Source organism: Dermochelys coriacea, chromosome 1 (genome assembly GCF_009764565.3).
Source record: "Dermochelys coriacea isolate rDerCor1 chromosome 1, rDerCor1.pri.v4, whole genome shotgun sequence".
Lineage (NCBI taxonomy): Eukaryota > Metazoa > Chordata > Testudines > Dermochelyidae > Dermochelys > Dermochelys coriacea.
This window is the reverse complement of record NC_050068.2, coordinates 326,904,620-326,932,600: the sequence shown is the minus strand read 5'-3', so window position 1 is coordinate 326,932,600 and position 27,981 is coordinate 326,904,620. Positions and strand designations below refer to the sequence as shown.

At 39.9% G+C, this 27,981-nt stretch overlaps 1 protein-coding gene across 9 annotated transcripts in view; it reads right to left on the bottom strand.

The window, feature by feature from the left end:
* Positions 1-27,981, bottom strand: part of ATXN7L1 (ataxin 7 like 1) — a 204,230-nt gene that overhangs the window by 14,784 nt on the left and 161,465 nt on the right. For all 9 annotated transcript variants that reach the window (XM_038416750.2, XM_038416777.2, XM_043497164.1 and 6 more), the window contains 5 exons: positions 20,480-20,562; positions 19,381-19,637; positions 16,028-16,220; positions 10,417-10,538; positions 920-1,856 (listed from right to left, as the gene is read on the bottom strand). In XM_038416750.2, coding sequence (XP_038272678.1) covers positions 920-1,856; positions 10,417-10,538; positions 16,028-16,220; positions 19,381-19,637; positions 20,480-20,562 — 1,592 coding nt within the window. The remainder of the gene's footprint in view (positions 1-919; positions 1,857-10,416; positions 10,539-16,027; positions 16,221-19,380; positions 19,638-20,479; positions 20,563-27,981) is intronic.

Here is a 27,981-nt window from a genome sequence, read left to right as displayed (position 1 = left end):
CACTATGCTTTGTGTGTAATGCATACAATTTAAAAATTATTTGAGCATTAATAAAAACAAATTAGAGTGTTTTTAAAACAAATCCACACATGAAGCGAACTTCCATTCTCCTGGTTCCAACTATGAAATAAGTCTACTTTATTAGCTTTATTGAGTTCATTAATTGAAAAGTTACTGTACACCAGAATAAGGACTGTTGTCTTATAAAGGGGATCCTAACTCGCAGAACCGATATCATCACCAGGCTTTGAACAATTCATTTAGGAGCCAACCCCCTAAAAAGGGAGTGAATGAGTAGTTCTGCTCAAAGGGGAAAACGAGTTTGGTTTAGGTCTGGAATCAGAAAGATGCTGAGAGCACAAAACAGCCACTAAATCCATGGGAGTGACTGGTACTCTCCACCTTTCAGGAGCAGGCCTTTATTTTGCATGTGTTTATGAAAAAAAACAAAACAAAAAAAAACGCTCCAAAAGCAAAACATCTGTATATAAAGAAACCAAATCTGATGAGTGGTGCAGTGATGAGCTATACTGAGATAGATTACATATTGAATTTGCATGCACTGTACCAAGCCATGAACAAAGAGCAGGAATTAACTTCTGAAATTAACTTCCCCATCCTTCCCCCTCAATTTGATATCTAAAACATAAATGGCTAGTTGTATAGTTGCATTAGAACTGTTATCACTTGTAAAACAAAAATATTTGAATAAAGTATCACAAAGGTGTTTTGCACACTTGAACTTCCTTTCCAGACTGGGTTCAAAACAAATGCAAAAACGTTTTTGTATCAGCCTAAACAGTAAGTCAGAAGATGAAAAACAGAGTCTGAGACAATTGTAAAACCAGTTCCCTCACAATTCAATACATTTCAAATAAGGCAAACGACCTGCAGAGAAGTAACTGGAAGAATCCCTTACCTGGCGAGAGAGCGAGCTGTTGGGAGGATCTGGCACCGTAGAAATAAGGTTGGCAGTGCTCTTTTTGTGAACACTATTCATACCAGGCATTTTAGTGATTTTACAGGCTTTGCTACTAGTACTAGAGTTTTTACGTTTTTTTCCTTCTGATTTGTCAAAAGAAAGGGGTAGAGAAGACACTGCATTATGTGCTGCCTGGGAATGGTCCCCTGAATGGTGCACAAAGGAGGATACAGACAAATTAGACGAGTCAATACTGCTTACTACCATGCTCATGTGTTTTACTGAGTCAGTTGAGCTACTTGCTAATGAAGTCCGTCCTGAGGGCTCCGATTTGGCACTGAGTGGGCTTGTTCCATTGTTTGTATTGTGTACAGACATACTGTTATAGGAAGATGTAGCCTGATAGGAGTTCAAAGTTGAACTAGAATTCAGGACACAGTTCTTTCTGTGGGACCCTGAAAATGAAGACGAGGAGGGTGTCTGCAAAGATAATGAAGAGGAAGAAGACGGTGACTTTTTCTTTTTGTTACTTGAAGATTCATCGCTACGAGACGATAGGTCTTTGACTTTTGAGGATTTGCTGGTTTTTGTTTTGGATGGCTTGTGGGATGGGGAAGGGATGACTGCTGGCACTGGTGACACAGCTGATGGTGCCTTAAAAGTTGAGTCCATGACACTTAAACTTGCGGCCACATGAGGAAAAGCTGTGGTGTGTGACACAATGGAATTCGTATCCGACGCTGTCACAAAGGCTGTGTTCGATAACATGGCTGATGTCATTATGTAAGAAGATGTGATTCTGGAGCTGATGGGTGTTGAAGGAATATACACTGCATTGGGGTTGCTGAAAGGCTGTAAAACTGATGCTGGAAAAGGGGTGGTAATATGTGCTGCTGGAGAAGGCATGGGGCTATCTGCCGCAGGAGGGATTTTCCTAAATATGAAAAAGAAAAACATTGAGGTTCAGATTTTTTATTTTTCATTCAATCTGATAAGTTCAATTTGAGCAATGCAGATATGAAGAGTTTTCCTGGATAGATCAAACTATGAAAAAAAAATTCTAATTCTAAATACTATCCCTCGTGACCATGTAAATTTTAACTCCAATACCACAGACTATTTTGTGTCAGTTTAAAATGTCTATCTTTTTTAAACGCATAGTTCTAATGTTAGGTGCTTTGTGATTCAATCTAAAATAAATACGCACACACATTTTATTACCTTAATAATTTCCTAAACATGGGTCTTAATTTATATTTTCCCAAAGTGTAGTTTCAAATCAGGAGTATTGAGCTGATGCTGAAGAAAGTGGGGGAGAAATACACAGGCCTGAGCAGAGAATTATGCTGCGTAAACTTCCCCAAACAACACTGCTAATGCCTCTTAATCCTGCCTGCAATACACCTGCTAATTTAGATCCAGGCTTCACTTCAGCAAAAAGTACTAAGTGAAAATTCTGAGTTCAATGTTTCAATTCAATAATTTTATTCCAAGTTGAATTTCCTGTTTCCTTCCCCACCTTACAAATTAACCCAGAGATACAAAAAAACTCAATCACATGACTCTCAACCTCTAACCATAAAGTTTAAAAATATTACATTTGTTTTTCTTGAAAGTATTCAAAAGCTGGATTAGTGGGACAATTCAACATTAACCTGAATTTACAGGTCAGATCAACGAGGGGTGGGAGCTGCTGCACTTGGCCAGTTTCTGAGTTGTGAATCACAGGATCAGCGCAGTTAGAAATGCATAGTCCATCACTCTGTCAGTGCAGGATTGATCCCTATATCCCATTTTAGGGCTGGCCAGATAGGATTAATCAAATACCTAGTTGATGAATTTCACTGATTTTTGTTGAATAACTTGTCAATTTTTTGTGGTATTTAATCAGCTCTATAGGTGGCTGAATACTATTTGGAGAATATATTATTCAATAATTAACAGGGAAATTAGCTGTCTATATTGAATTTTTTTTTCTTTTCAGCCAACTCTAGCATACATTTTATTGCTTTATCTAGTCTTACTGTAAGTGTCCCAAGAAATTTGGCTTCTGTCATTTCTTCTGGGAAACTATTACATGGCCTTTTCCTGCCATTCAGCCTAAAGTTTAGCTTTCTTAATCTCATCCAATTTCTCATAGTTGCACTCCTTTGTATAAGCCTCTCTAATACAACTTTTTCGAGCCATGTTTACACCCTTCAGGGATTAATAGACTCAATTCTCACTGGCCCCAGAACGGTCACTCAGACAAGTATATATAAATACCCTCAACGGAGTATTTCCTTATAAAGTAGTTCCGATTCCCTAACTACTCTCATTGATCTTCCCTGAACTACCTCCCTATTTGCAGTATCTGTCTAGAATTGAAGGGCCTAGCACTGAACACAATGCTTATGATAGAGAAGGGGATGGAATTATGCAAAGGCCTAGGAACTAGGAATTAATGAGTGGTAGTTTCAACTCTGCCAATGACTTGCTGTGTGACCGTGGGCAAGTTGCTTAGCTTCTGCATGCCTTACTTTCTTCATCTCCATCAAAGTGGGGGTGATAATTCTTACCCACCTTTGTGAGTAAGATGAAAAGTACTACATGAGTATTATTAATTATTATTATTATTATTCTGGGAAACATACCCTCAGCACACTGCTTCACCTCACTCCCTCATCTCTGCTGCATGATCCATAGCTATGGGACTGCAATAGCATCAATTCTAGAGTAGTGCTTTACAAATGGCCCTGCTTAGAGGGACTGTAATGCAGTCAGTTGGGGAAGATGAGAAAAGATCGGTCTGGAAGAAGGAGAGGATAAGAAAGGGATACAATTAGGGACCCAGTATCATGAACTTTCAATGTTATATGGCAAATAAAGTGCTGACAAAATTAACTGAAAAAAGAAATATTAAACATACGTAGAAATTTCATAAAGAGCCTGAGCTAGTATTTGGGTCAAACATTTAAGGTTAGACACTCACTGATTTCAATGGGAGCAGGATGGTTCCTTTTAACATGTTTCACAGTATTGACAGAGGTAGTGATTTTTTTATGCTTTTCATGGTGTTGCGATGCCAGTGACACACACTCTCAGCTGCCTGAGTGCTGAATCTCCGGATGAACAAACTAGTAGCTCCCAAATCTTTTGAGCTTCTATTCTGGGGATCCATAGCTTTACCTTTGGGTGGCAAAATGAACAGCCTCCTCTTTACCTGTTAGTAAACTGTGACAGCTACTACTCGAAGATGAGAAACACTTGTGCAGCAAACACCTGCTATCTCCTTCTAACCTCAGCTATGCAAGAAACTAACCCCAGGGGCAACAAGCCCACTGTTTCCAAACTCTGTCTCCCAGCACAGCAGACTTATTTCTTCTTGTCTACAAGGTTAGTCAGACAAGCCGAGCTTTAGTATTTCAATACCGAGATATTTAAATAAAATTAAAACTGGTTTATCTAATACCTGCTATATAATGTCTGGTTTCAGAGTAGCAGCCATGTTAGTCTGTATTCGCAAAAAGAAAAGGAGTACTTGTGGCACCTTAGAGACTAACAAAATTTCTTTTTATATAATGCCTATAACAGCTCTAATATATGGAGTGACATGAAACATTACAAAGTAATGTAGTTATATTGGATGTAGCATGCACATTGTACAGTACAATCCCACAATCACATCTTCAAGTCCCAAGTGCTGTTTTTACATTGTTTTCTAAATTCTTAAATTTTAGTAATGCCAGCTATTTTTAATGCGTCTGTGCAACTCATGCCCATATGCAGTGCTTAGGACACGGCTGCAAAATATAATGGTGAAATATGTTTAATATTGCATTGCAAATGGACATGTTAAGACCTTAATGCCAATGAGCCTCACGAAACCTGTGTGCCACCATGAATACCTCATGTTAGGAAATCTTGACACACTGGTGTCAAGTGCTCACTGACACCATTCCCCTTTATTCCAAACACCTTCAGCGTTCTCCAGGGTGGTCACTCGATTACAGACCTAAAAGTGGCAATACTTCAACAAAAAAACTTCAAAAACAGACTCCAATGAGAGATTGCTGAATTGGAATTAATTTGCAAACTGGATACAATTAATTTAGGCTTGAATAGAGACTGGGAGTGGACAGGTCATTACACAAAGTAAAACTATTTCCCCATGTTTATCCCCCCACCCCACACACACCCCACTGTTCCTCAGATGTTCTTGTCAACTGCTGGAAATGGCCCACCTTGATTATCACTACAAAAGGTTTCCCCCGCCCCCACTCTCCTGCTGGTAATAGCTCACCTTAAGTGATCACTCAGATGTTCTTGTTAACTGCTGGAAATAGCCTACCTTGCTTGTCACCATGAAAGGTTTTCCTCCTTTTCCCCCCCTGCTGCTGGTGATGGCTCATCTTAAGTGATCACTCTCCTTACAGTGTGTATGATAAAACCCATTGTTTCATGTTCTCTGTGTGTGTATATAAATCTCCCCACTGTATTTTCCGCCAAATGCATCCAATGAAGTGAGCTGTAGCTCACGAAAGCTTATGCTCAAATAAATTTGTTAGTCTCTAAGGTGCCACAAGTACTCCCTTTCTTTTTGCGAATACAGACTAACACGGCTGCTACTCTGAAACCTCTGGTTACAGTGTGTATGGTAACACCCATTATTTCATGTTCTCTGTGTGTGTATATAAATCTCCCCACTGTATTTTCCACCGAATGCATCCGATGAAATGAGCTGTAGCTCACGAAAGCTTATGCTCAAATACATTTGTTAGTCTCTAAGGTGCCACAAGTACTCCTTTTCTTTTTACAGATATATAATTTTCCTTCCAGTTTTGAGGGGAAAGAATGAACAGCAAGCAAAGCTGACACCAATGATACTTTGCAGATTGGTCAACAAAGTGTGCTGCTAGCCAAGCAGCACCAGAGAGAAGGACTGGGCTGTAATCCTTATTTTTGTTCAGTATAAGAATGGCCATACTGGGTCAGACCAAAGGTTCATCTTGCCCAGTATCCTGTCTTCCGACAATGGCCAATGCCAGGTGCCCCAGAGGAATGAACAGAACAGATAATCATCAAGTGATCCATGCTGTGTAGCCCATTCCCAGCTTCTGGCAAACAGAGGCTAGGGACACTCATGAGGTTCAACAAGGAGAAGTGCAGAGTCCTGCACTTAGGACGGAAGAATCCCATGCACTGCTACAAGCTGGGGACCGACTGGCTAAGCGGCAGTTCTGCAGAAAAGGACCTGGGGATTATAGTGGACGAGAAGCTGGATATGAGTCAATGGTGTGCCCTTGTTGCCAAGAAGGCTAACGGCATATTGGGCTGCAGTCGTAGGAGCATTGCCAGCAGATCGAGGGAAGTGATTATTTCCCTCTATTCAGCACTGGTGAGGACACATCTGGAGTACTGCATCCAGTTTTGGGCCCCCCACTACAGAAGGATGTCAACAAATTGGAGAAAGTCCAGCGGAACGCAACAAAAATGATTAGGGGGCTGGGGCACATGACTTATGAGGAGAGGCTGAGGGAACTGGGCTTATTTAGTCTGAAGAAGAGAAGAGTGAGGGGAGGATTTCATAGTAGCCTTCAACTATCTGAAGGGGGATTCCAAAGACGATGGAGCTCGGCTGTTCTCTAGGGTGGCAGATGATAGAACAAGGAGCAATGGTCTCAAGTTGCAGTGGGGGAGGTCTAGGTTTGATATTAGGAAAAACTATTTCACTAGGAGGGTGGTGAAGCACTGGCATGGGTTACCTAGGGAGATGGTGGAATCTCCATCCTTAGAGGTTTTTAAGACCCGGCTTTACAAAGCCCTAGCTGGGATGATTTAGTTGAGGGTTACTCCTGCTTTGAGCAGAGGGTTGGACTAGATGACCTCCTCTTCCAACCCTAATCTTCTTTGATTCTGACACCATCCCTGCCCATTCTGGCTAATAGCCATTGATGGACCTATCCTCCATGAATTTATCTTATTCTTTTTTGAATCCTGTTATAGTCTTGGCCTTCACAACCTTCTCTGGCAAAGAGTTCCACAGGTTGACTATGCATTGTGTGAAGAAATACTTTTTTTTGTTTGTTTTAAACCTGCTCCTTAGTTCTTGTGTTATGAACTGCCTTATTTACTTTCTCCACACCAGTCATGATTTTTTAGATCTCAGTCATATCCCCTTTAGTCATCTCTTTTCCAAGCTGAAAAGTCCCAGTCTTATTAATCTTTCCTCATATGGCAGCTGTTCTGTACCCCTAATCGTTTTTGTTGCTCTTTTCTGAATCATTTCCAATTCCAATATATCTTTTTTGAGATGGGGCGACCACATCTGCATGGAGTATTCAAGATGTGGGTATATCATGGATTTATATAGAGGCAATATGATATTTTCTTGCTTATTATCTATCCCTTTCTTAATGATTCCCAACATTCTGTTAGGTTTTTTGACTGCCGCTGCACATTGAGTGGATGTTTTCAGAGAACTATCCACAATGACTCCAAGATCTCTTTCTTGAGTGGTAACACCTAATTTTGTATGCATAATTAGGATTATGTTTTCCAATGTGCATTACTTTGCATTTATCCTCATTGAATTTCATCTGCCATTTTGTTGCCCAGTCACCCAGTTTTGAGAGATCCTTTTGTAGCTCTTCGCAGTCTGCCTGGGACTTAATTATCTTGAGTAGTTTTGTATCATCTGCAAATTTTGCCACATCACTGTTTACCCCTTTTTCCAGAACATTTATTAATATGTTGAATAGGACTGGTCCCAGTACAGACCCATGGGGGACACCACTGCTTACCCTCTCCAGTCTGAAAACTGATCATTTATTCCTACCCTTTGTTTCCGACCTTTTAACCGGTTACCAATCAATGAAAGGACCGTCTCTCTTATCATGACAGCTTACTTTGCTTAAGAGCCTTTGGTGAGGACCTTGTCAAAGGCTTTCTGAAAATCTAAGTACATTATATCCACTGGATCTCCCTTGTCCACATGCTTGTTGACCCCCTGAAAGAATTCTAGTAGATTGGTGAAGCATGATTTCCCTTTACAAAAACCACGCTGACTCTTTCCCAACAAATTATGTTAATCTATGTGTCTGTCAATTTTGTTCTTGACTATAGCTTCAAACAGTTTGCCCGGTACTGATGTCAGGCGTACCTGCCTGTAATTGCCGGGGTCACCTCTGGAGCCCTTTTTAAAAATTGGCATCACATTAGCTATCCTCCAGTCATTTGGTACAGAACCTGATTTAAATGATAGGTTACATACTAGAGTTAGTAGTTCTTCAATTTCACATTTGAGTTACTTCAGAACTCTTGGGTGAATACCATCTGGTCCTGGTGACTTACTACTGTTTAGTTTATCAATTTGTTCCAAAACCTCCTCTAATGACACCTCAGTCTGGGAAACTTCCTCAGATTGGTCACCTAAAGAAGAATGGCTCAGGTTTGGGAATCTCGCTCACATCCTCAGCTATGAAGACCGATGCAAATAATTCATTTAATTTCTCTGCAATGGCTTTATTGTCCTTGAGTGCTCCTTTAGCATCTCGATCGTCCAATGACCCTATTGGTTGTTTAGCAGGCTTCCTGCTTCTAATGTCCTTTTTTTTTTTGCTATTACTTCTTGAACCTTTGGCTAGCTGTTCTTCACATTCTTTTTTGGCTTTCCTAATTATATTTTTACACTTAATTTGCCAGAGTTTATGCTCCTTTCTATTTTCCTCACTAGGATTTAACTTCCACTTTTTAAAGGATGCCTTTTTGCCTATCACTGCTTCTTTTACTTTGTTGTTTAGCCACAGTGGTACTTTTTTGGTTCTCTTACTATGTTTTTTAATTGGGGTACACATTTAAGTTGAGCCTCTATTATGATGTCTCTAAAAAGTTTCCATGCAGCTTGCAGGGATTTCACTTTTGGCACTGTACCTTTTAATTTCTGTTTAACTAACCTCCTCATTTTTGTGTAGTTCCCCTTTCTGAAATTAAATGCTACAGTTTGGAGCTGCTGTGGTGTTTTCCCCGCCACAGGAATGTTAAATTTAATTATATTATGGTCACTATTACCAAGCAGTCCAACTATATTCACCTCTTGGACCAGATCCTGTGCTCTACTTAGGACTAAATCAAGAATTGTCTCTCCTCTTGTGGGTTCCAGGACTAGCTGCTCCAAGAAGCAGTCATTTAAGGTGTCAAGAAACTGTATCTCTGCATCCCGTCCTGAGGTGACATGTACCCAGTCAATATGGGGATAGTTGAAATCCCACATTATTATTGAGCTTTTTATTTTAATAGCCTCTCTAATCTCCCTGAGCATTTCACAGTCACTATCACCATCCTGGTCAGGTGGTCGGTAATATATCACTACTGCTATATTCTTATTATTAGAGCATGAAATTACTACCCATAGAGATTCTATGTACAGTTTGGTTCATTTAAGATTTTTACTTTATTTGATTCTACTCTTTCTTTCATATATAGTGCCACTCCCCCACCAGCAAGACCTGTTCTATCCTTCCGATATATTTTGTACCCTGGTATTACTGTGTCCCATTGATGATCCTTATTCCACCAAGTTTCTGTGATGCCTATTATATCAATACCTTCATTTAATACAAGGCACTATAGTTCACCCATCTTATTATTTAGACTCTAGCATTGGTATATAAGCACTTTAAAAACTTGTCAGTTTTTAGCTGTCTGCCATTACATGCTGTAATTGAATGGGACTTTTTTCATTTGACCATTTCTTACATTATATATACACACGCACTTGCACAACACAAATATATATATAATTTTAAAGTCAGCTCTAGACAGAGAAAAATATCACCAGTTCCTTTCCTGCATGATATATGAAATATGTTTAACATTTCAGCTTGTTGTCAGGGGTATTTCAGTCAGTATGGAGAAAACTACTTTGGGTTTTTGTGGGTTTGCAAACAGTGAGCATTCAACCATCAATATATTGCTCTAGTATATCTCTGAATCACCACTACCACCACCACCTCAATGATAACCAAGGAAAAAGATCTTTTGTACATGGGCCTCTCAGTGAAGTCAGGGCAAAATAATGGGTAAAGAAAGCCATGTCTGTAGATAATAAACCTTACAATTGCATGAAGCAGACACAAATATTTTGAAAAAAATGGGTTCTACAACAGAATGACACATAAGCAGTTAGAAGGCTAATGGAACTACCCTACCCTAGAGGTACAGAGGGACAAGTAACCTAGATGTGGTACACTTCTGTTAAGATCATCATCAGCCACCAAGTAGAAATCTGCTTTGGAATGGTGACTAAAAAATTATTCTGTTGTGCTGCAAGCTCCTAAAAGCTAGCTGTACTTCTCGAGTACAAAGAATAAAATTGTATTCATGTAAATGACACTACCTAATGTGCCAGGTAACTTTAAAAAAAGCTTTTCCTGGAAGTGGTTAATTTAGAAGACTGTAAGCATTAACTATTATAAAAGAATAAAACAACCACATGGTGCAAAATTCTCACTTACTTCCACATCTGTGAATTCAAGTGTTTTTCTACCATGGAGTTTAGTGCGAATCGAAAATGGTCCCATCTTCTGTCAAATACATAGTATCCTCTTCCCATTAAGCGACTGCCAAATGAACAAAACTGAAAGAAAAGACATTTCTATGTTGCTAATAGACTAATAAATTAGTACAAAATGTATAGAGAAATATTTTTATATTTTTATATATATACACATACACACACACACACTTGCACAACACAAATATATATTTTTTTAAAAAGTCAGCTATAGACAGAAGAAAATATCACCAGTTATTTCATATATCATGCAGGAAAGTATGTTTAACATTTCAGCTCGTTGTCAGGGGTATTTTATACATCCGCTAAAAACTCACCTTTGTGGGTTAAGGGCTTGATTCTAATATCAGAGTCATACTTTCTCTTTCACACATCATGTCAATCCTGAACTGCAATGTTAGTGAAGTAATTCCTGCTAATACTGTAACTGCCTCAATCAGCGATACCATTCAATGCATGTTAAATATCACATTTCATTAAGCAAGAATACAAATCATTCTAAAGAAAAGAAATGAAAAGCACTGTACCACTGTCCTTAATAAGCTACTTCACAAGGACTGCATAGATGACACTTCAGGAAGAGAAGAAAAAGCACTGCCGCCAGTACATCCTGTACAGAAGAGTGCACAACACCCCATTCTCCTGGCTGCACATGCATTGACTAGTGGGTACTATCTCCCTGTGGAAATTCTACAGAAGACTCTGAAAGGGTGCCTTTTCACCACAACCTTTAAAGACTTTTGGGGATAAATTTAAAAACCACTGAAAGGGCATCACTGAAAGCTTTCCATGCTTTTGGGTTGTCTACTTTCTCTTTGGTCACCATTACCGATCCTTAACTGTGGCAGGGGGCTGGAGCAACAGATCTCTGTGGAGTAGATTCCTCTTAGAAGTCAACATCAGACAACAATGGAACCACTTTTCTAGCCCCTTGATACACTTATCTCTGTACTCATCTTTATTTAACTTAGCCTTCATTCCTGCTCCTAATGCCAACAGCCAATAACCTAGGAACACTATTACTTCATACAATTAGCTTGTTTTTCTGTCTTTCTGTTTCAGCACACTGCGAACTGGTCCAACAGCATGCTATGGCTCCAGTGATATATATGTTCGGGATACTCTTGTAACTCTCACACTCTGTCAGTGCAGTTCCCATGCACCATAGCAATTACGCATCTGTAGGAAGATGCAAGACACACCACTCTCAGACTGCAGATGGCCAGCTGCTGGTCATCCTAGCAAAAAGTAATATTTTGTATTGGGTTGCCAAAGAAGGGGTAAAAAGAACACAAAAGTGGTGGAGTAAAACCAGATTACATCGCCTCTCAGAGCATAGCTGTTATCGTGATTACATGGATTGAGGTGACTGTATCACACCCCAGGATCAATGACTAGGTCACCGTGAGCAAACAAAGTTTATTTCACATGAAATAACACATTATATTTATTAAGCATATGTGGAATGGAAGAGAGGAGGGAGGTTACTGTGCATCCCTGACGAACCCTGAACATTCCCTCACTTCTCCAGTTATACTTAGTCTTACCCTCAAGATTGCATACTGCAGCTACTTTTATTCTGGATGAAGGTGGCTGTATTGAAATACACTGACATAATTACACTACCTGCACCTCTCTTCCCTTTCTGATCTCTCTCAGAGTATCCACTCAAGGTGCTAGGCCTTGTGCTTTTACCTACCCTGGGGTGGAATTCTGCAATTTGCCCACTCCTAGACCAGGCCCATACTACAGTAACCAGTGTATCAACTCAGCAAGTCTTACTGAGTTTAGGCACCTGTGGTTCTTCCCTTTGGGAGTCTGTGGCCAGCAGTATACAAGGGATAAAATCGAAGTACTGTTTATTTTAGTAGAAAGAACAAAGTTTTTAGATAAAAAAGATTTTAATTCAACAATCTACACATGTCTACCTTACCAAAAGTTTCACAATCCCCTAGGATGGTTCGAATTAGGCAGGCCTATCTTCTTCAGACACCCCAGGAGATCCCTGTCTCTCAGACTGGTTCCCCCAAATGCTCACTACCTCTCTCTTGAGAGAGGGTTCCTTTTAAACCTTGTTACAGTTCTTCACAGTGATATTATTACGATATAATTATGGCATAATTATGATGCATTTTGTACAAGACAGGTTATGTGAGGTGACATTGGAAAGTTTTATGATTTGCTGAATAGGACTGTCCTATTTGTATGCATGTATTATTTTGGATCTGAAGTTATGAATATTGACTATATATCTGTATTTCAAATGTAGTTACACCAGGGTGACACCCACTAGGTAAGATGCTTTCAGTCTAGAAAAGTGGCTGGGAAGGGTCTATTCAGGGTAATGAGTCACTAAGGAAAACAATAGGCTTTAGGAGAAGCCTATCTCCCACGTGGTGAGCCTTCCTGAGAACACTCCAGAAACTTATTAAGTAATGGCTGCTATGATTCAGCAAGGTATGCAAGAGCCTTGACTCTGGACTCCATCTTGGATACCAGTGTTTTTCCACAAACTGAAGTTTGGGACAAAGAGTCCCTGCCATGTGCTAAAGCTATACAAGGCAGAGAGTGACATCATCAGGTTTTCTTCACTCCCCACACAGAAGACTTCTGGAAACACCTGAGGAAGAAAGACTGAACTCAGGGATGCTGGAGTCAGGCTAAAGGGATTTCTAGCCTGTGTCTGAAAACCTGGGGATTCCAAGCTGTAAAGCAAGTGCAGCTTGGGCCTTGAGAATCTGAAAACCTGCATCATCAGCCTCGGTGAGAATTTGCTATTTCATATCCTATCTTTCTAGTATCTTAGACTTAATTTGCGTTTTTGTTTATTTACGAGGTGATCTGCTTTGATCTGTTTGCTCTCACTTATAATAACTTAAAATCTATCTTTTGTAGTTAATAAACTTGTTTTTGTTTATCTAAACCAGTGAGTTAGAGTGAAGTGTGTGGGAAATCATAGCTCAAGCAGCACAGGCTGTTGCATATTCATCTCCACATTGGGGTGTGTGTGAACTCTATGAGCTTATGCTGTACAGTTCCCTGTGCACAGCGCAAGATGGTATAATTCTGGGTTTATACTCCAGTGGGGGGTCCTAAATTGTGAAGCTGGTGGTTATTTTGGCTGTAGGCTCTCTATTGTTGGTTTATGCAGTGGCTGGTCAGAGAGCCTGCATGTAACTGCAACTGGATGTGTCCCTACCTGTGTGTATGCTGTTGGAAGTATAAGACTGGGAGCAGGTCTGCAGCTTGTTACAGCAACACAGGGTGAGAGGGAGCCCAAGCTGGTGAGTCAGAGGGCTCAGTGGTACCCCAGTTCCAGGTGGCTCCCCGTGGGGGGAGGGAAGGAGGAGACCTGTCACATTCTGGTCCCTGAGTTTTCTGGTCAAAACCACTCCTGTAGGCTCTTCAGGAGATTGAGCTGGAGTTTTCAGAGCTGATGGTTCTGCCACTATCCCTTAACGACAAGTATTTCCTGAGCAGTTGCTTATATTGAGCCAGTCTTTTCTTTCTGCCTGTTTTCCTAGTCAGACAAACCCAACAGATTTATTCCTAGGTTGAGCTAAACCAATATATCCATACACTATACATCCAATTAACCAGGCCAACATTCATTATTACAGAGTCACTGTCTCTTCACACTCATGAACGCTGTTCCTCTGACACACGGTGGGGCGGCTGTGGGGTAACAATGCATTCTGTATCCAGCAGTTCTTTCATACTTCTTTCACTGCATCCAAGCCCACACAATCCTCTATAAAAAGGCTGAGAAAACAATCCAACATGAGTCTGCCTGGTGATACTGCAGAGAATACTAGACAGACAGATACCCAATGTTTTATGGAGATTTCTTTACTGTACAATTCTACTGGTGACAAAAGCTTTGCTATAGTTGTCTTATGTGTTGCTTCATGCAACATTAAAAGAATAGTACTTAATGAAATGAGACATGCTATCTACCCCATCTGGTCTCCTATACAAACACCCATCAACTGCAGTATTTGAGTGCCAGTACCCAGACAATGGGTATAATTTAACATTATAAATTCCTTAGCATAAGTTCAAATACAATTGTGAGGAAAAGAGGCACATGCTGGATGGAGATAAGAGAAATTTTTTCACAAGTTAGGGATGTCATCTTCACTTTGAGAAGCTCCACTTCACTCTGCCTCTGGGTTAGGAGACCATCCAAAATTAATAAACATTTTGGAGAGTTGATGCTACATTACATAATTCTGTAGGGTTTTTTTAATTTTAAAAGAATTTTAGCTTTTCTTTACTGTTCAGTGACTCTGAAATCACTTCTATGCGATCCGTCTCAGAAAGTGCCACCTACAATTTTGTATAATTGACAGTCACATAGTAGGATGCATCGAACAAGCCCTTGTAGTTTCTGGACATGATAAATTACAGCAGGATAAATTCTAATGCTGGCTATCCTTTAAAACACGGGGAAAATAAACATACAGATGGAGCAATATTTAAATTTAATTTGAAAATCAGTGTAAACATATGTTAATGTTGGGGGCATCTATGTGCCTAGTCCAGGAGTAACAACACAGGTAAAATTTCCCTTTCCTTCAATGGGAATTATGCACATTTAAGTCTGAGGTCTAGACTACGTCGCAGTCGTCATACTGTTTCAGTGTGTTACTGTGGTGTGATAATAGAAGTACATTCTCTTAATTGTGCAAATTGTATAGAAAATAAATTGATGAAAACTTCTAGTTGTCAATTAATTTCCTGAGCTTGATTTTTATGAGAGCTGTCTGCTCAAGAGTTCAAGAATTATCTGATGACTGCTTTCATTGTACTAGATAAACAAATACACTCTTCAGTTCTGGTGCCATATGGCTGCACTTATGAGTAACAATAAAACTTAAAACCAGCAGAGGAGAAAGACAACAGGAGCAGCCAGACCGGCACACACTTGAGGCAGAGTGCTTCCAGAGCAGATGGATTAAGCCTCACTCAGGAGAGGACACTCCATTTTTAGATGAATAAGGCAATGAGATCAATGCACAAGTGCATTCATATGAAAATAGCACTCCGGAAGTGTTATTGCTCCAAGGTGGGCTACACATACTCAAGAATATAAAGCAGCTTAATCACTTGGTAGCTTTTTTGTTGCTATAAGATTTTCAAGGACATTTAGATGTTGTCATTTAACCTAAGAGGTTAGCTCTTCCCAAGATATAAAGGCTAATTGTCCTCTCATGACAGTTTTACACAAGTGTAACTATTCATTACATCAGAATTACTTTTGGTTTATACTGATGTTCGGGAGAGGGAAATCTAGCCCTAAAACTTTGTTTTTCTACAGCTGATCTTTTATTGTGCCCATAACCTTGTACTATTAATATGTCATGTGCACTAACCTGTCTCTCCCCTCCTCTCCTACCCATCATTGTCTTCTGTCATAATCAGATGTATTTGTCTTATTTTGACTGAAAACTTCAGAATGCAGGGTCCTTATTTCTTACATGTCTGTAGAATGCCATATACACCAATGGCACTGTATAAACAATAACAGCAGCAGACAAAGACAGACATACCCCAAGAGGCCTCGGGTGGTGTCCAGAAAAATGACAGTCTAATTTCTCGGATTCTTCAGCTCCATCCACTTCTCCTTCATCACTGGACAATCTACTAGCTAAATCTCCTCCCATGTAAGATAGTGGCAGTTCCGGTACATAGCCACTGTGGTTTGAAGAACTGTTGCTGTTTACACTATTTGCAGATGATGATCTAAGAGGAGAAAAAAGATTTACAGTCTCAATGTTTTGAAGAAGCTCCATAACCAGTTTGCTAAAACCGCTAAACCCGCACAACATCTGTTCAAGCTCCAAAGTAAATGGCACAAGAAATGACAGCACAAGAAGCATAAAAATGATGTGGTGTAATTAAGAAGATTTTTAAAAAATTATATCACTTTCACAGTTCAGCCTTTCACCATTAAATTTGTATTGATGAAGTTACATTTGGGGCTCACAAAGAGGGTCAGTTAAGAGGTATGAAAGGCAAAGAAGGTATATTTGAATAAAAACAAAAAATAAATGGGAAAGAAACTGAAAGGCTGACACATGGAACCATTACTCTATTACTTGCCAAAAAACTAGGTGTCCAGTTCTGCAATTTTATTTGCTATGAAATTCCTACCAGAAGAAGGTCAACTAACTTATTAACTGTAATAAAATGCCTGGCTTAGTTTATTTCTAGCTAGTTAAGTAAATCCAGATAGCTCTATATAGTAGGATTTTCCCAGTAGACAACTTTATCTTTAACTTTCTCTAAAACCCTATTAAAAAAACCATCCAGACCATCCAGAATAGTGCAGGCTTTGTGCTAGACACTCCCTGCCCACCCCACAAAACAATTCCCCTTCCCCCCCCGTGCACGATAGTGCCTTCTTTGGCAACAAATGTATATGCTTCAAAAGCAGCCTAGAAACAAACGCTGGGGGAATTCAGTTATAGTCAGTGAAGACTTGCACCCTACGTGGCCAAGTGTGCATGTGTGCTAGTCTGAAGGTAGAGGGAAACAAATGGTTTGTAACTGGTAGCCTGATTTTGTCACTTCTCTAGTCAAGTGAATTTACTGCCAAATTGTTTCTCCCTCAGTTTTGTAACTCTCTGATTCTGAGAAGTCACACGTGCAACAATCCAGAGTCCAAAGGTAGATTTAGAGAAACAACCATTCTAGCACATTTGTTGAGTGCTTACAATAAAAAACACGCTGCTGCTAATGTAGGCATGTTTTCAGTGCCTAACAGATTTTTCTCTAAAATTACCTTGGAGTTGATGAGAATCTTAACATAATAGGAAGCAGCCCCCATAAAATGTCACTAGTTGTAGCCAAGCTGCCTCTGTTTTATGGAAATTGCACAGACTTGCTTACACCTCTAACTGCACTGAAGTTTAGAATCTCAAACCAGTTATACATGTCACCATAACGAGAGCTAGGAAGGCTAAAAGTCACTATGATGGTAAACGCAGGCATTGCAGCAGAAATGAGTACTTAACAGCTAGAACTACAAAGCATAACTGGTAAGCTCATCTTCCTTGCCTGTTGTTCTGATCGCTTCACCCTTCTCTTTGAAACCCTCCACTGGCTTTCACCGCAGTAAGTGCAAGCCTTTAAGTCTCTTCACCACTCTGCCATTCCCTGCTTCTTTGCCCATCTCTTTGTATAGTCTCCCCTCTCCACCAGTGGTGATGCCAGCCTCATCTGCCAGTTTGTCAGTCTCACCCAAACATCTACACACGTTCTTCCATGCTCCCTGCACATGGAACCTTCCCTGAACTGAATTAGCCAATTATTGCTGGCTTGAGGAGCTGACAGGAGCACCTGACAATTACTTTATTCAGAATAATTTCTGAAATGGCAAGCGCAGATATGCATATAAAAACTGCATATCCTTGTTTGTAGCTCTCTTCCTGCGCCCTTTGTATGTCACTTGGTTATTTTAGATATGCTCTTTGCGGCATGGACAGTATCTTTTATGTGATTGTACAATACCAAGCACACTGGGGGCCCAATCCCAACTGGGACCTCTCAGAAGAAGGGAAATATGAAATAATAAAAGAAGCATGGATCAATCTGACTTGACTGACCCCCATCCACACTATCCAAAAACTGGTGCTCCAGTTCAAAAGAGATACAAGTGACTGTCACTTGGCCTGCTGCACTATATGCTAGAAACTAGAACACATGGGGAGTTTACCAGAGCATTACTCAGGTTCAACTGACCCAGTATACTATGTCAGAACTTCTGTAGAGGAGCTTCATCAGTTTTTTTTAGAAGTTGGGCTTCCATTCTAAGAAGTGTTATTAGCCCTTGTGGTTACAAAGAAAACATGAATAAGAAATGATTAGCTACAGCCTGAAAGAACAGTGCTAAGGGCCAGCTGCTGATCACTTTGTTTACACTGAAGTCATAAAATCACAGAATATCAGGGTTGGAAGGGATCTCAGGAGGTCATCTAGTCCAGCCCCCTCCTCAAAGCAGGACCAACACCAACTAAATCATCCCAGCCAGGGCTTTGTCAAGCCTGACTTTAAAAATCTCTAAGGAAGGAGATTTTGTCACTTCTTTGTCACTTCCCTAGGTAACCCATTCTAGTGCTTCACCATCCTCCTAGTGAAAAAGCTTTTCCTCATATCCAACCTAGACCTCTCCCACTGCAACTTGAGACTATTACTCCTTGTTCTATCATTTGGTACCACTGAGAATAGTCTAGATCCATCCTCTTTGGAACCCCCTTTCGGGTAACAAAGCAGCTATCAAATCCCCCCTCATTCTTCTCTTCTGCAGACTAAATAATCCCAAAAAGAAAAGGAGTACTTGTGGCACCTTAGAGACTAACAAGTCTCTAAGGTGCCACAAGTACTCCTTTTCTTTTTGCGAATACAGACTAACATGGCTGCTACTCTGAAACCTGTAAATAATCCCAGTGCACTTTCCTGTACAAGTAGTCCCATTAAAGTGAACAGGAACTATTAAGTGGCACCTTCTTTCACAAACTTAACCGAGAGGCATGAATTGCCCTGATTCACTTAAATGAACTGATCTAAAACCTATTCATGATATTTGAATATTAACTTTGCTAATTTCTACTGACCATTTTAGCTGAAACATTCAGCTATTCTGCGACTGAGGGCAGAGTTTATGGAATAACCACTCTCCCCCACCCCAGTCAGAGCCCTGACTATTATACTGTGATTTAAGTATCGCTATTGCTGTTATCTATTTTCAGCTCCTGAGAAGAACCCTATATTAACAGTTGATTATGGAATAATCCATATAAATATGACACAAATATAGCATTATCTGTACACAAGACATAGAGGGACATTTGCTATAGAAGTTTCCGAATATCACATTCATGCATTTGAGAAGGCTGCTCACCTAGGGAGTACAGAATTGGGTGGTCTAGATTTTGCAGGAAATGTTACTTTAGGTTCTTGCCCAGAGTTCAGTGAAGATCCTGGCAAAGAATCCTGTGCTGGTGTGGGATGGCTCTGATGGGTTTCCCTTATAGACTGTGGATGCTCCTTGTCTTTTGCAACTTCTTTTTCCCTGGATCGAGCTTTGTGTTCAGCTAGAAGGATGTCAAACTGTTTTTTGCGACCTGGAACTGCTCGTCGATGGTTAAGTGAATGAGTCTAAAAATAGGGTGGTTAAAAAGAATTTTTGTATAAAAATGTTTGTCAATGCTCTAAATTTCTGAAACACAATTCTAAGAGAAAAACTCCACTTAAAACAACTTTAGATATAGTCATGGCAATAAAAAGTTGCTATTCCACATTGCCCTGGATAAATTCAAAAAAATATTTTCAGGAAGTGTCCAATTTATCTTTAAATTATCTTTAGGGACAATTTTCATAATGGAAACTATCCATTTACCATTTCCAAGCCAAATAGTATTACTAATATTCTGTCTAGAGCATTGTAATTGCAGCCCTTAATCTACAATAAATAATTTGATCTGGTTGGACTGGCAAATATATAAATATAAATAAGGGTAGATATTCAAGCAGACTGCCATGTTCCCCTCTACAGACCAACAGCAGTAAATATATGCGTGTCTTACACTGTTGTTTCAGTCACATGAGTCTTTTAGCCATATAAGCAGATCTCAAATTATTTATAAGAAAATGAATTTCATCTTTACTACAAGGAGACTGTGTAACAGTGCTGTTGCATATATTAACCAAAAATCAGTGTTTAAAGCAATGGTACTGAGAGCCTGTAAATAAACTGTAATGCCCTTTGCATCACAAATGATAAGGAAAACCTTTGTCAAAAATATCATTGGATTGATGTAGATGCTCTGATTCATCAAAGAAACAGAATAGAATTACTTTAGCAAGAATTACCTGTGGATAGTGTTTGAATACCATACCCATAGTCTGCAAGACAGGAGCAGGTATGACCTCTCAAATTACCGTGATGGGATTTTAAACTATAACAAAGCATCTGATATTTTATCTTCTGAGAAAAGTACCTTGCAGGTGAGTGATCTTGTGCAAGGTTTCTTTGTTTCAGGATCCAGTACTCCACAGTGTTTATTTGGGTCAAATTCTCTTTCTGTTTGGGAAAAAAAAGAAAAGGAAAGATTGTCTCAAAAATACATGTTTTTAAATGGATGTGTCAATTAAGACTGCTTCCTAGAAAATACATATTTTTTATGGGGCTGCAATAAGCTGTCCCTGGTTATTCGCCCAGGCCCAATTTGAACCATCCTGACCTATACCAGCAAAGCATCTCTTGTACCACATGCATGGCTGAGACAATTCTGTTCTCTCCTTTCCCTGCACATGGCACCCATCAGTAAAAACAGGATTTCACTTACAGAATTCAGAGAACTTGCTATTACACTAGGGAAAGCTTCACTTGACAAAAGGTCTTTTGGGAGTAGTAGTAAAGGAGGTTGTGTCATTAATGCATTCAGAGATATGGGCTAGAGAATGGGGCTTGACAGAAAGGTCCAAGTACCAGACTAAGCCAAGTATTTGAATTAAATTCCAGCTGCAATAGAACCTCAGAGTTATGAACACCTCGGGAATGGATGTTGTTCGTAACTCTGAACAAAACGTTATGTTCTTCCAAATGTTTACAACTGAACATTGACTTAATACAGCTTTGAAACCTTACTATGCAGAAGAAAAATGATGCTTTCCCTTTATTTTTGTAGTAGTTTATGTTTAACGCGGTATTGTACTATGTATGCCTTTTTTTTTTTGGTCTCTGCTGCCACCTGATTGTGTACTTCTGATTCCAAATGAGGTATGTGGTTGACTGGCAGTTCGTAACTAGGAGGTTCTACTGTATGACTACCACTGTGGCCAATAAGGCCAAAATTTTCCATATATGGCCACTGATTTTGGGTGTCTCAAATCTTCGGGTGCCCAGCTTAAGACTGACTGTATGCTGCAGCTCTCAGTTATTTCAACTGGGAGTAGCAGGTGAGCAGAACCTCTGAAGAATCAGGCCATAGATATCTCAAGCTGTACACTAAAAATTTGAATCACTCAAAATTACCAGCTACATTTGCAAGTTTTGGCCTAAATTTGTCCCCTCTTCACCAGTTGTAAAAATGGGTTTAATAATTCTTATTTTCCTATTTCACAGGGGCATTGAGAGACTTACTTAAAGTTTGCAATGCATTTTGAAAAGAGAAAGAAGTTACCTGAGTTCTAAATAGTATTAGCAATAGTAAACATTCATTGAGAGATTCATTTTAGTATATTTAATGCTAACTGTACTAGATTTACGTATTTTACTACCATTTTTAATTTTGTCTGTCTCACCCACAATTTATATATAACGTAGGTTTTAGTTTTTATACTACAGCACTGTAGCAGAAACATGAACACATACTTATTTTGTACCTACCTCCCCACTGTTTTGATAGATATATGCATAGCTATTTGTATTCCTGTCAAGGCTGATTCCCTACTCTGGCACTTTGAGTACAGAAGATGGGGGCCCGCAAGGATTCTAAAAATTAATACTGGCCACTCCAGTCTTGTGTTAAACTCCCAAGGTTACAGCTTTTCTCTGATCTTGGATGGGTAAATGCTGCCACCACCCAAGTGCAAAAACCTCTTTGAGAACCTAGAAAGGCGCATTTGGGAATTCCTTCCTGTGGGGTACCCTCAAGCCCTTTCATCTCCACTCCGGGGAAGAGCTGAGAAAGAAAACAAAGGAAATCAGCTGTTGCCACCAGCTAATTAAACAACATGCACAAACCTCTTAGGGACACAAAAAGCCAATCCTGTTCTTAAAAAAGGTAAATTTTATTTAAAAAAAAAAAAATAAAATGCATCTGAATTTAGGATTTTTGCTAGGTTTTTAAAGAAAACAATTACAAGGATTAAGCATCACAATAGCTTCTCGAGGTCCATCTTAAAAGTTACAAGCAAAACAAAAGCATTGGGGTTAGCACAGAGGAGTTCAAAAACCATAAAGAAATAAAAGACAAACTGAATTGCATCTTCCTAGACATTTCCTGATCTACTTACATATCTGGGATTTCAAATGAGTAGTTTCTAGATATGATCTGAGGGATAGCTCAGTGGTTTGAGCATTGGCCTGCTAAACTCAAGGTTGTGAGTTAAATCATTGAGAGGGCCATTTAGGGATCTTGGGCAAAAATTGGGGACTGCCCCTGCTTTGAGCAGGGGGTTGGACTAGATGACCTCCTGAGGTCCCTTCCAACCCTGATATTCCATGATTTTCATACCTGGCCCAAAGCTTTTTATAGCATCACTGCTCTGTCCCCCTCTCTCCGGAGAACCACAACAGACAGACAAAGGGGGTCTTTTCCCCCCAATTTTGAAAAGTTCTAGCCTTCCCATTAGCTTTTTTGGTCAGGTTCCCACTCCCTTCCTTTTACCTATGCAGGGAGACTTTTTAACCCTTTACAGGTAAAGCAAGTAGAGAATAGCTACTAAGAGGGCTTTTTATAGCTAACTGGCTGGCTGGGTCCATAAAATGGAGTGACCCCTCCCCTTTCATTTATCACAATTCCACTGTCACATACATAATGGAAAAAATAGCTGTCATTCAACAATTCCCTCAATTCTATGTTTGTACAATTGTGCAGTTTTCTGAATATCCCTAGTCAATACTTTAAATCTATATAGAACCTTTAATTTAAGATCCAAAAATGCTTTACAAACAATAAATCTCAACATCCCTGCTGAGATAGGGTATGAATTTTTATCCCCATTTTAAAGATGGGTAAACCGAGGCACACAATGACGTTAGGGGACTTGCTTAAGGTCATACAGCATGTCAGTGGCAGAGCTGGGAGTAGAATCTGATTTCTGACTCCAACTACTTGCAATAGGTAGACAACACTTGCTTCCTAGATGTACTAGTGACTGACAGATCTGAGTACTGAGCTATACATATTTTTTAGAACTTAACTATAAACAAAATGTTAAATTAGTATTTGTGTTGTTGACCCCCTGGATAAAGGGACATGGCAGAAAGAGGGGATAACAAGGCATTCCAGAGCAGGTGCATAACTCTGAAATGGTGGTCAGCACCATCACTATTGAAAAACTACAGTGGCAATGAAATGTGTCCTGAGTAGTAGATGCTGCTGTGGCCCTTGACGCATAACAGAGACTAAAGGGCTTGTGTGTACACTAAATAAGATGAAACTACAGAAATACATCAAAATGTATGTTCACATGATAATTGTATGAGTCAATTATTTAAGTTGTGTTGTTAAATGTATATAATGTGTTGTTCTAGGCTCATTTACACAATCTCCTTCTTTGCCCCCCAAAATTAAAACAAACTATACTGACAAAACTGCAACTAAAAAGAACCACAAGAGAAAGATGGAGTGAATGGACAAGCCTTGCTATATGCCCTGAACACCCATAAGCTCAGACTGTAGGACCAACATGGAAGCAAATTCAACAACCAAGAGTGCTCCACTAAAAACATTAGCCCTCCAGCCTCAGGAACACACAAAACTGGGAACTGTCAGAAAATCCTGACTGATCAAAAACTACTAGGATGGAGTATGAGGAAAAAGGCAGTTCCTAAGACAGCTAGGTCCCAAACTATGCAGGGCTTTAGAGATATAAGCCAACATCCTGATTTGGAGCCAGAAAAACTGGAAGCCTGTATGACCTACAGAGCAATGACATAATATACTCTGTGCAAGAAACACTGCTAAGTAAGCAGGTGAACCACAGATTCTTGTAGATGAGCAATCTTTCCAAGAGTAGGCATGTACACCAAATTGCTCTATGGTGAAGTCCATGTCTAAGTGGAAAGATCACTACCTTCTTGCTAAGCAATGATAAAAACAGAGCTCTTGGATTCCCAGAGAGTAAGAGTATCCATTATGTCAGGTCAGAGTCCCAGTTGTAAATGTGACCTTGGATTTTCACAGATCTGCACTGGCATAGCCTGGGCATGCTGCAGGGTTGACACACTGATCCTCCAAAATGGGAGAGTGCAAGCATTTCTCTGGAGCAGCTGCAGTGGGTGGCTTAGAGCAACATTATAGTCTTGGCAGAATGAAGAGGAGGGAGTAAACTCTACAACCTATAGCCACAGCCTGCAAATCAGCAGATAGTCCTATTTAGGTGGGGCTTCCAGTTCTTTAGCTTTGTCCATAAATGGGATTTGGAATGGAAAAAGGCTATTTTTTCCAGATTCAGTTCTTCCAGTTTGCTGCTAGGGGACACTGATCCATGAGACTGCCTCTTGCAGTTCTCCAGGCGGGCTACCTCTCTCCCTGCTCAGACTTTGCCACAGGGAGGAGGACAGCATCCCTGACCACCCCCAACAAGAACCAGCCTTCAGCCATAGAAAGAGCTTTAGCCTCACTCAAGGATGTAAGGTAAAGATAGAGGGCAGGGCTGTGAGAAGGAAGTAAAACTGATATAAACCAGTTTAACTCCATTGTCAGGACTGAGATGACTGGCTCCACTTCTGCAGCAAGAGACTGAGATGAACCTAAAAATTACCCTGTCCACTTAGTGTGTAAAACAAGTATATTAAGTCCTGGGTATATTCCAAAGAATCATTTACTAACCCTCAGATCTTTAACTCAGCCGTGCCGAATTGTGTATAATAATGGTGGGAAACCAACCGTGTTGATAGATAACCTGTATAAAACATTTACACGTTCTCACAACTTACTTTACTTGCATCATTGTGAAGAACAATCACAAACTGTATCATGGTGCTGCATCAATAAGTGTGGCAGAGAAGGCAGGATTTAGTGGATTCTAGATTTGGTAATAGAACAGATCTTTAAAGAAGAACCTGAAAACTATCAGTTTTGTGGCTCTGGCAATCAAGATATTCATGTGAAAAAATAGCTTAACATCCACCAGAATGACCACAAAGTACTACGACAGAGTCCTAGCCTATTTGGAGATTTCCCCCAAGCAAATTTTCATATATTGGCAGATATGGTGAACTGGCAAAATTTGCTGAGTCAGTGCTAGTGTGGAACTGCCCTAGCACTACTATAGCCCCACAGTCAAGCAATATGAAAGAAGGCCCCATACTGTGTATAATTATAATTATAAGAATAATTAGTCACTCTAATGACTGTTGCATATACAGTAAATATTTATAAAAAGAAAAGGAGTACTTGTGGCACCTTAGAGACTAACAAATTTATTAGAGCATAAGCTTTCGTGAGCTACAGCTCACTTCATCGGATGCATTTGGTGGAAAAAGCAGAGGAGAGATTTATATATACACACACACACACAGAACATGAAACAATGGGTTTATCATACACACTGTAAGGAGAGTGATCACTTAAGATAAGCCATCACCAGCAGCGGGGGGGGGGAGGAAAACCTTTCATGGTGACAAGCAAGGTAGGCTAATTCCAGCAGTTAACAAGAATATCAGAGGAACAGTGATATTCTTGTTAACTGCTGGAATTAGCCTACCTTGCTTGTCACCATGAAAGGTTTTCCTCCTCCCCCCGCTGCTGGTGATGGCTTATCTTAAGTGATCACTCTCCTTACAGTGTGTATGATAAACCCATTGTTTCATGTTCTCGGTGTGTGTGTGTGTGTGTGTGTATATAAATCTCTCCTCTGTTTTTTCCACCAAATGCATCCGATGAAGTGAGCTGTAGCTCACGAAAGCTTATGCTCTAATAAATTTGTTAGTCTCTAAGGTGCCACAAGTACTCCTTTTCTTTTTGCGAATACAGACTAACACGGCTGCTACTCTGAAACCAGTAAATATTTATAAATACAACATCAGTGTATATAACCCTTACAGTCGTCTGTGGAGCAAGGCTGGTAGCTTGAAGACTGAGCCCATCAGCTAGCGCTTGTTTTCACACAAGAATTAGCTTGAATTAGCACACTTGAGTTACTCCACTGGAGCTAGCCTAGGTCAAGTGAGAGTGGCGTGAGAGCAACCACACTGCAAAACAACACTTGAGCTACACAGAGTGATCAGATTAGCAGATGAGTTGTGAGCTGCTGCATCCCCACCGCATTACTTGCTTGAGCATCAGCAGGATTTGAGCTTCAATGCAGCTCCCTTACAGGCCAGCTAGCTTGAGCTTAAAGCAGCACTTAACTTGAGCTAGAGATACGTGCGTCTGTCCTGTTGTCTATTTAGGGGCAAAACCTGAGTTACAGCTTGAGCTAACAATGCAGTGAAGACAAGCTCCCATTGTCCAGGGAAGAGAGATCTAAGCTGAATTTTGAACTTAAACTGCTAAAAATTTTAATGTTTTCTTAAACCATTCTTTCCATTGGTATCTTAAATTGTTTTCTGGTAGAACACAATGCCCTGTATTTGTTCACTGGAATCATAAATTAGATCCTAGTAAATGAAACGTTAGGTGAAAAAAGATAAATGAGTTGTTTATACTAAATACTTTCAGCTTTGTTGAATTTTGGTATGGTCAACTGTAAAACCTTAGGAAAAAAGTTTTCCTGTGTGCCACCTTTAACTAGTTAGGAAAGAAGACACCATACTGAATGCTTTAGCGCAATGGCACTGTTCCATGCCACACGCAGTCTTAGAAAACGCACCTTGCACTGTTTTGGAGTCAAGCCATTCTAACAAGGCCATAATACTAACTGCCAAATGTGGGAAAATTAAAAAAACAACGTTATTCAATCTACAAAAACCTGGGTTATACTTTAAACTCCATTACAAATAGCAGCATTCATCTTTATAAATTATTTTATAACTAATTAGTGGTGTCACAACACACATTTGGGAAACAGAATCAATTAACTTTCTATCAAGCGCACAGCCTAATCTGTATAGCACTGCCAATAGGAAAATTAGACTTTCAATTCACACAAGAAATTTCCTGCCCAAATCTCAGTGTGCTGCCAATGGATGAATAGGCCCTGTGCAGCTTCTGATGCAGTAAACCCGATTCAGTTACTTTTGCTGGAAAACCTAACTCAGACATTTTGTTTTACTTCATTCAGAACAAAAATGTATTTTCTGCTTTTGGCAGCAAATTCTCTGCCCAGAGTCCTGCAACTGGCCTGGCTCAGCTTTGGGGGAAAATCCTCCCCTCTGGCTGTAAAGCAGTGGGCACTTTGTAATTGCTACTGCATCCTTGAGCTCCAGTTTCTTCCATGGTGCTTATCCTCTTGCTCCTTTGGTGGATCTGCAAAGTGACAGATCAACAGGCCCATATTCTGCCTTCTCACCACAGATAAGACTGTGCAGGTCATGATCACAGATTGTGCAGCCTCCCCAAATCCTACCTCCTCCTCCTCATTAAGAGAAACCAGACCCCAGTTTTGCTCTTTGTGTGTGGATGTACACATGTGCAGTACAGCCCTCTTCACTTGTGGAAGAAGAAATGAGAGACAAGATTTACCTAGCATCAGTGTCTCTTCCCTAAATCTGTGTAGTATTTCCTGATATTTAAGAAAAAATAAAATCTTAATTATTTTACAATGTGATAGGGTGAAGTCCCATCAGATTAGGGTGACGTTTTTGTATCATACTGTCTTCTTACCA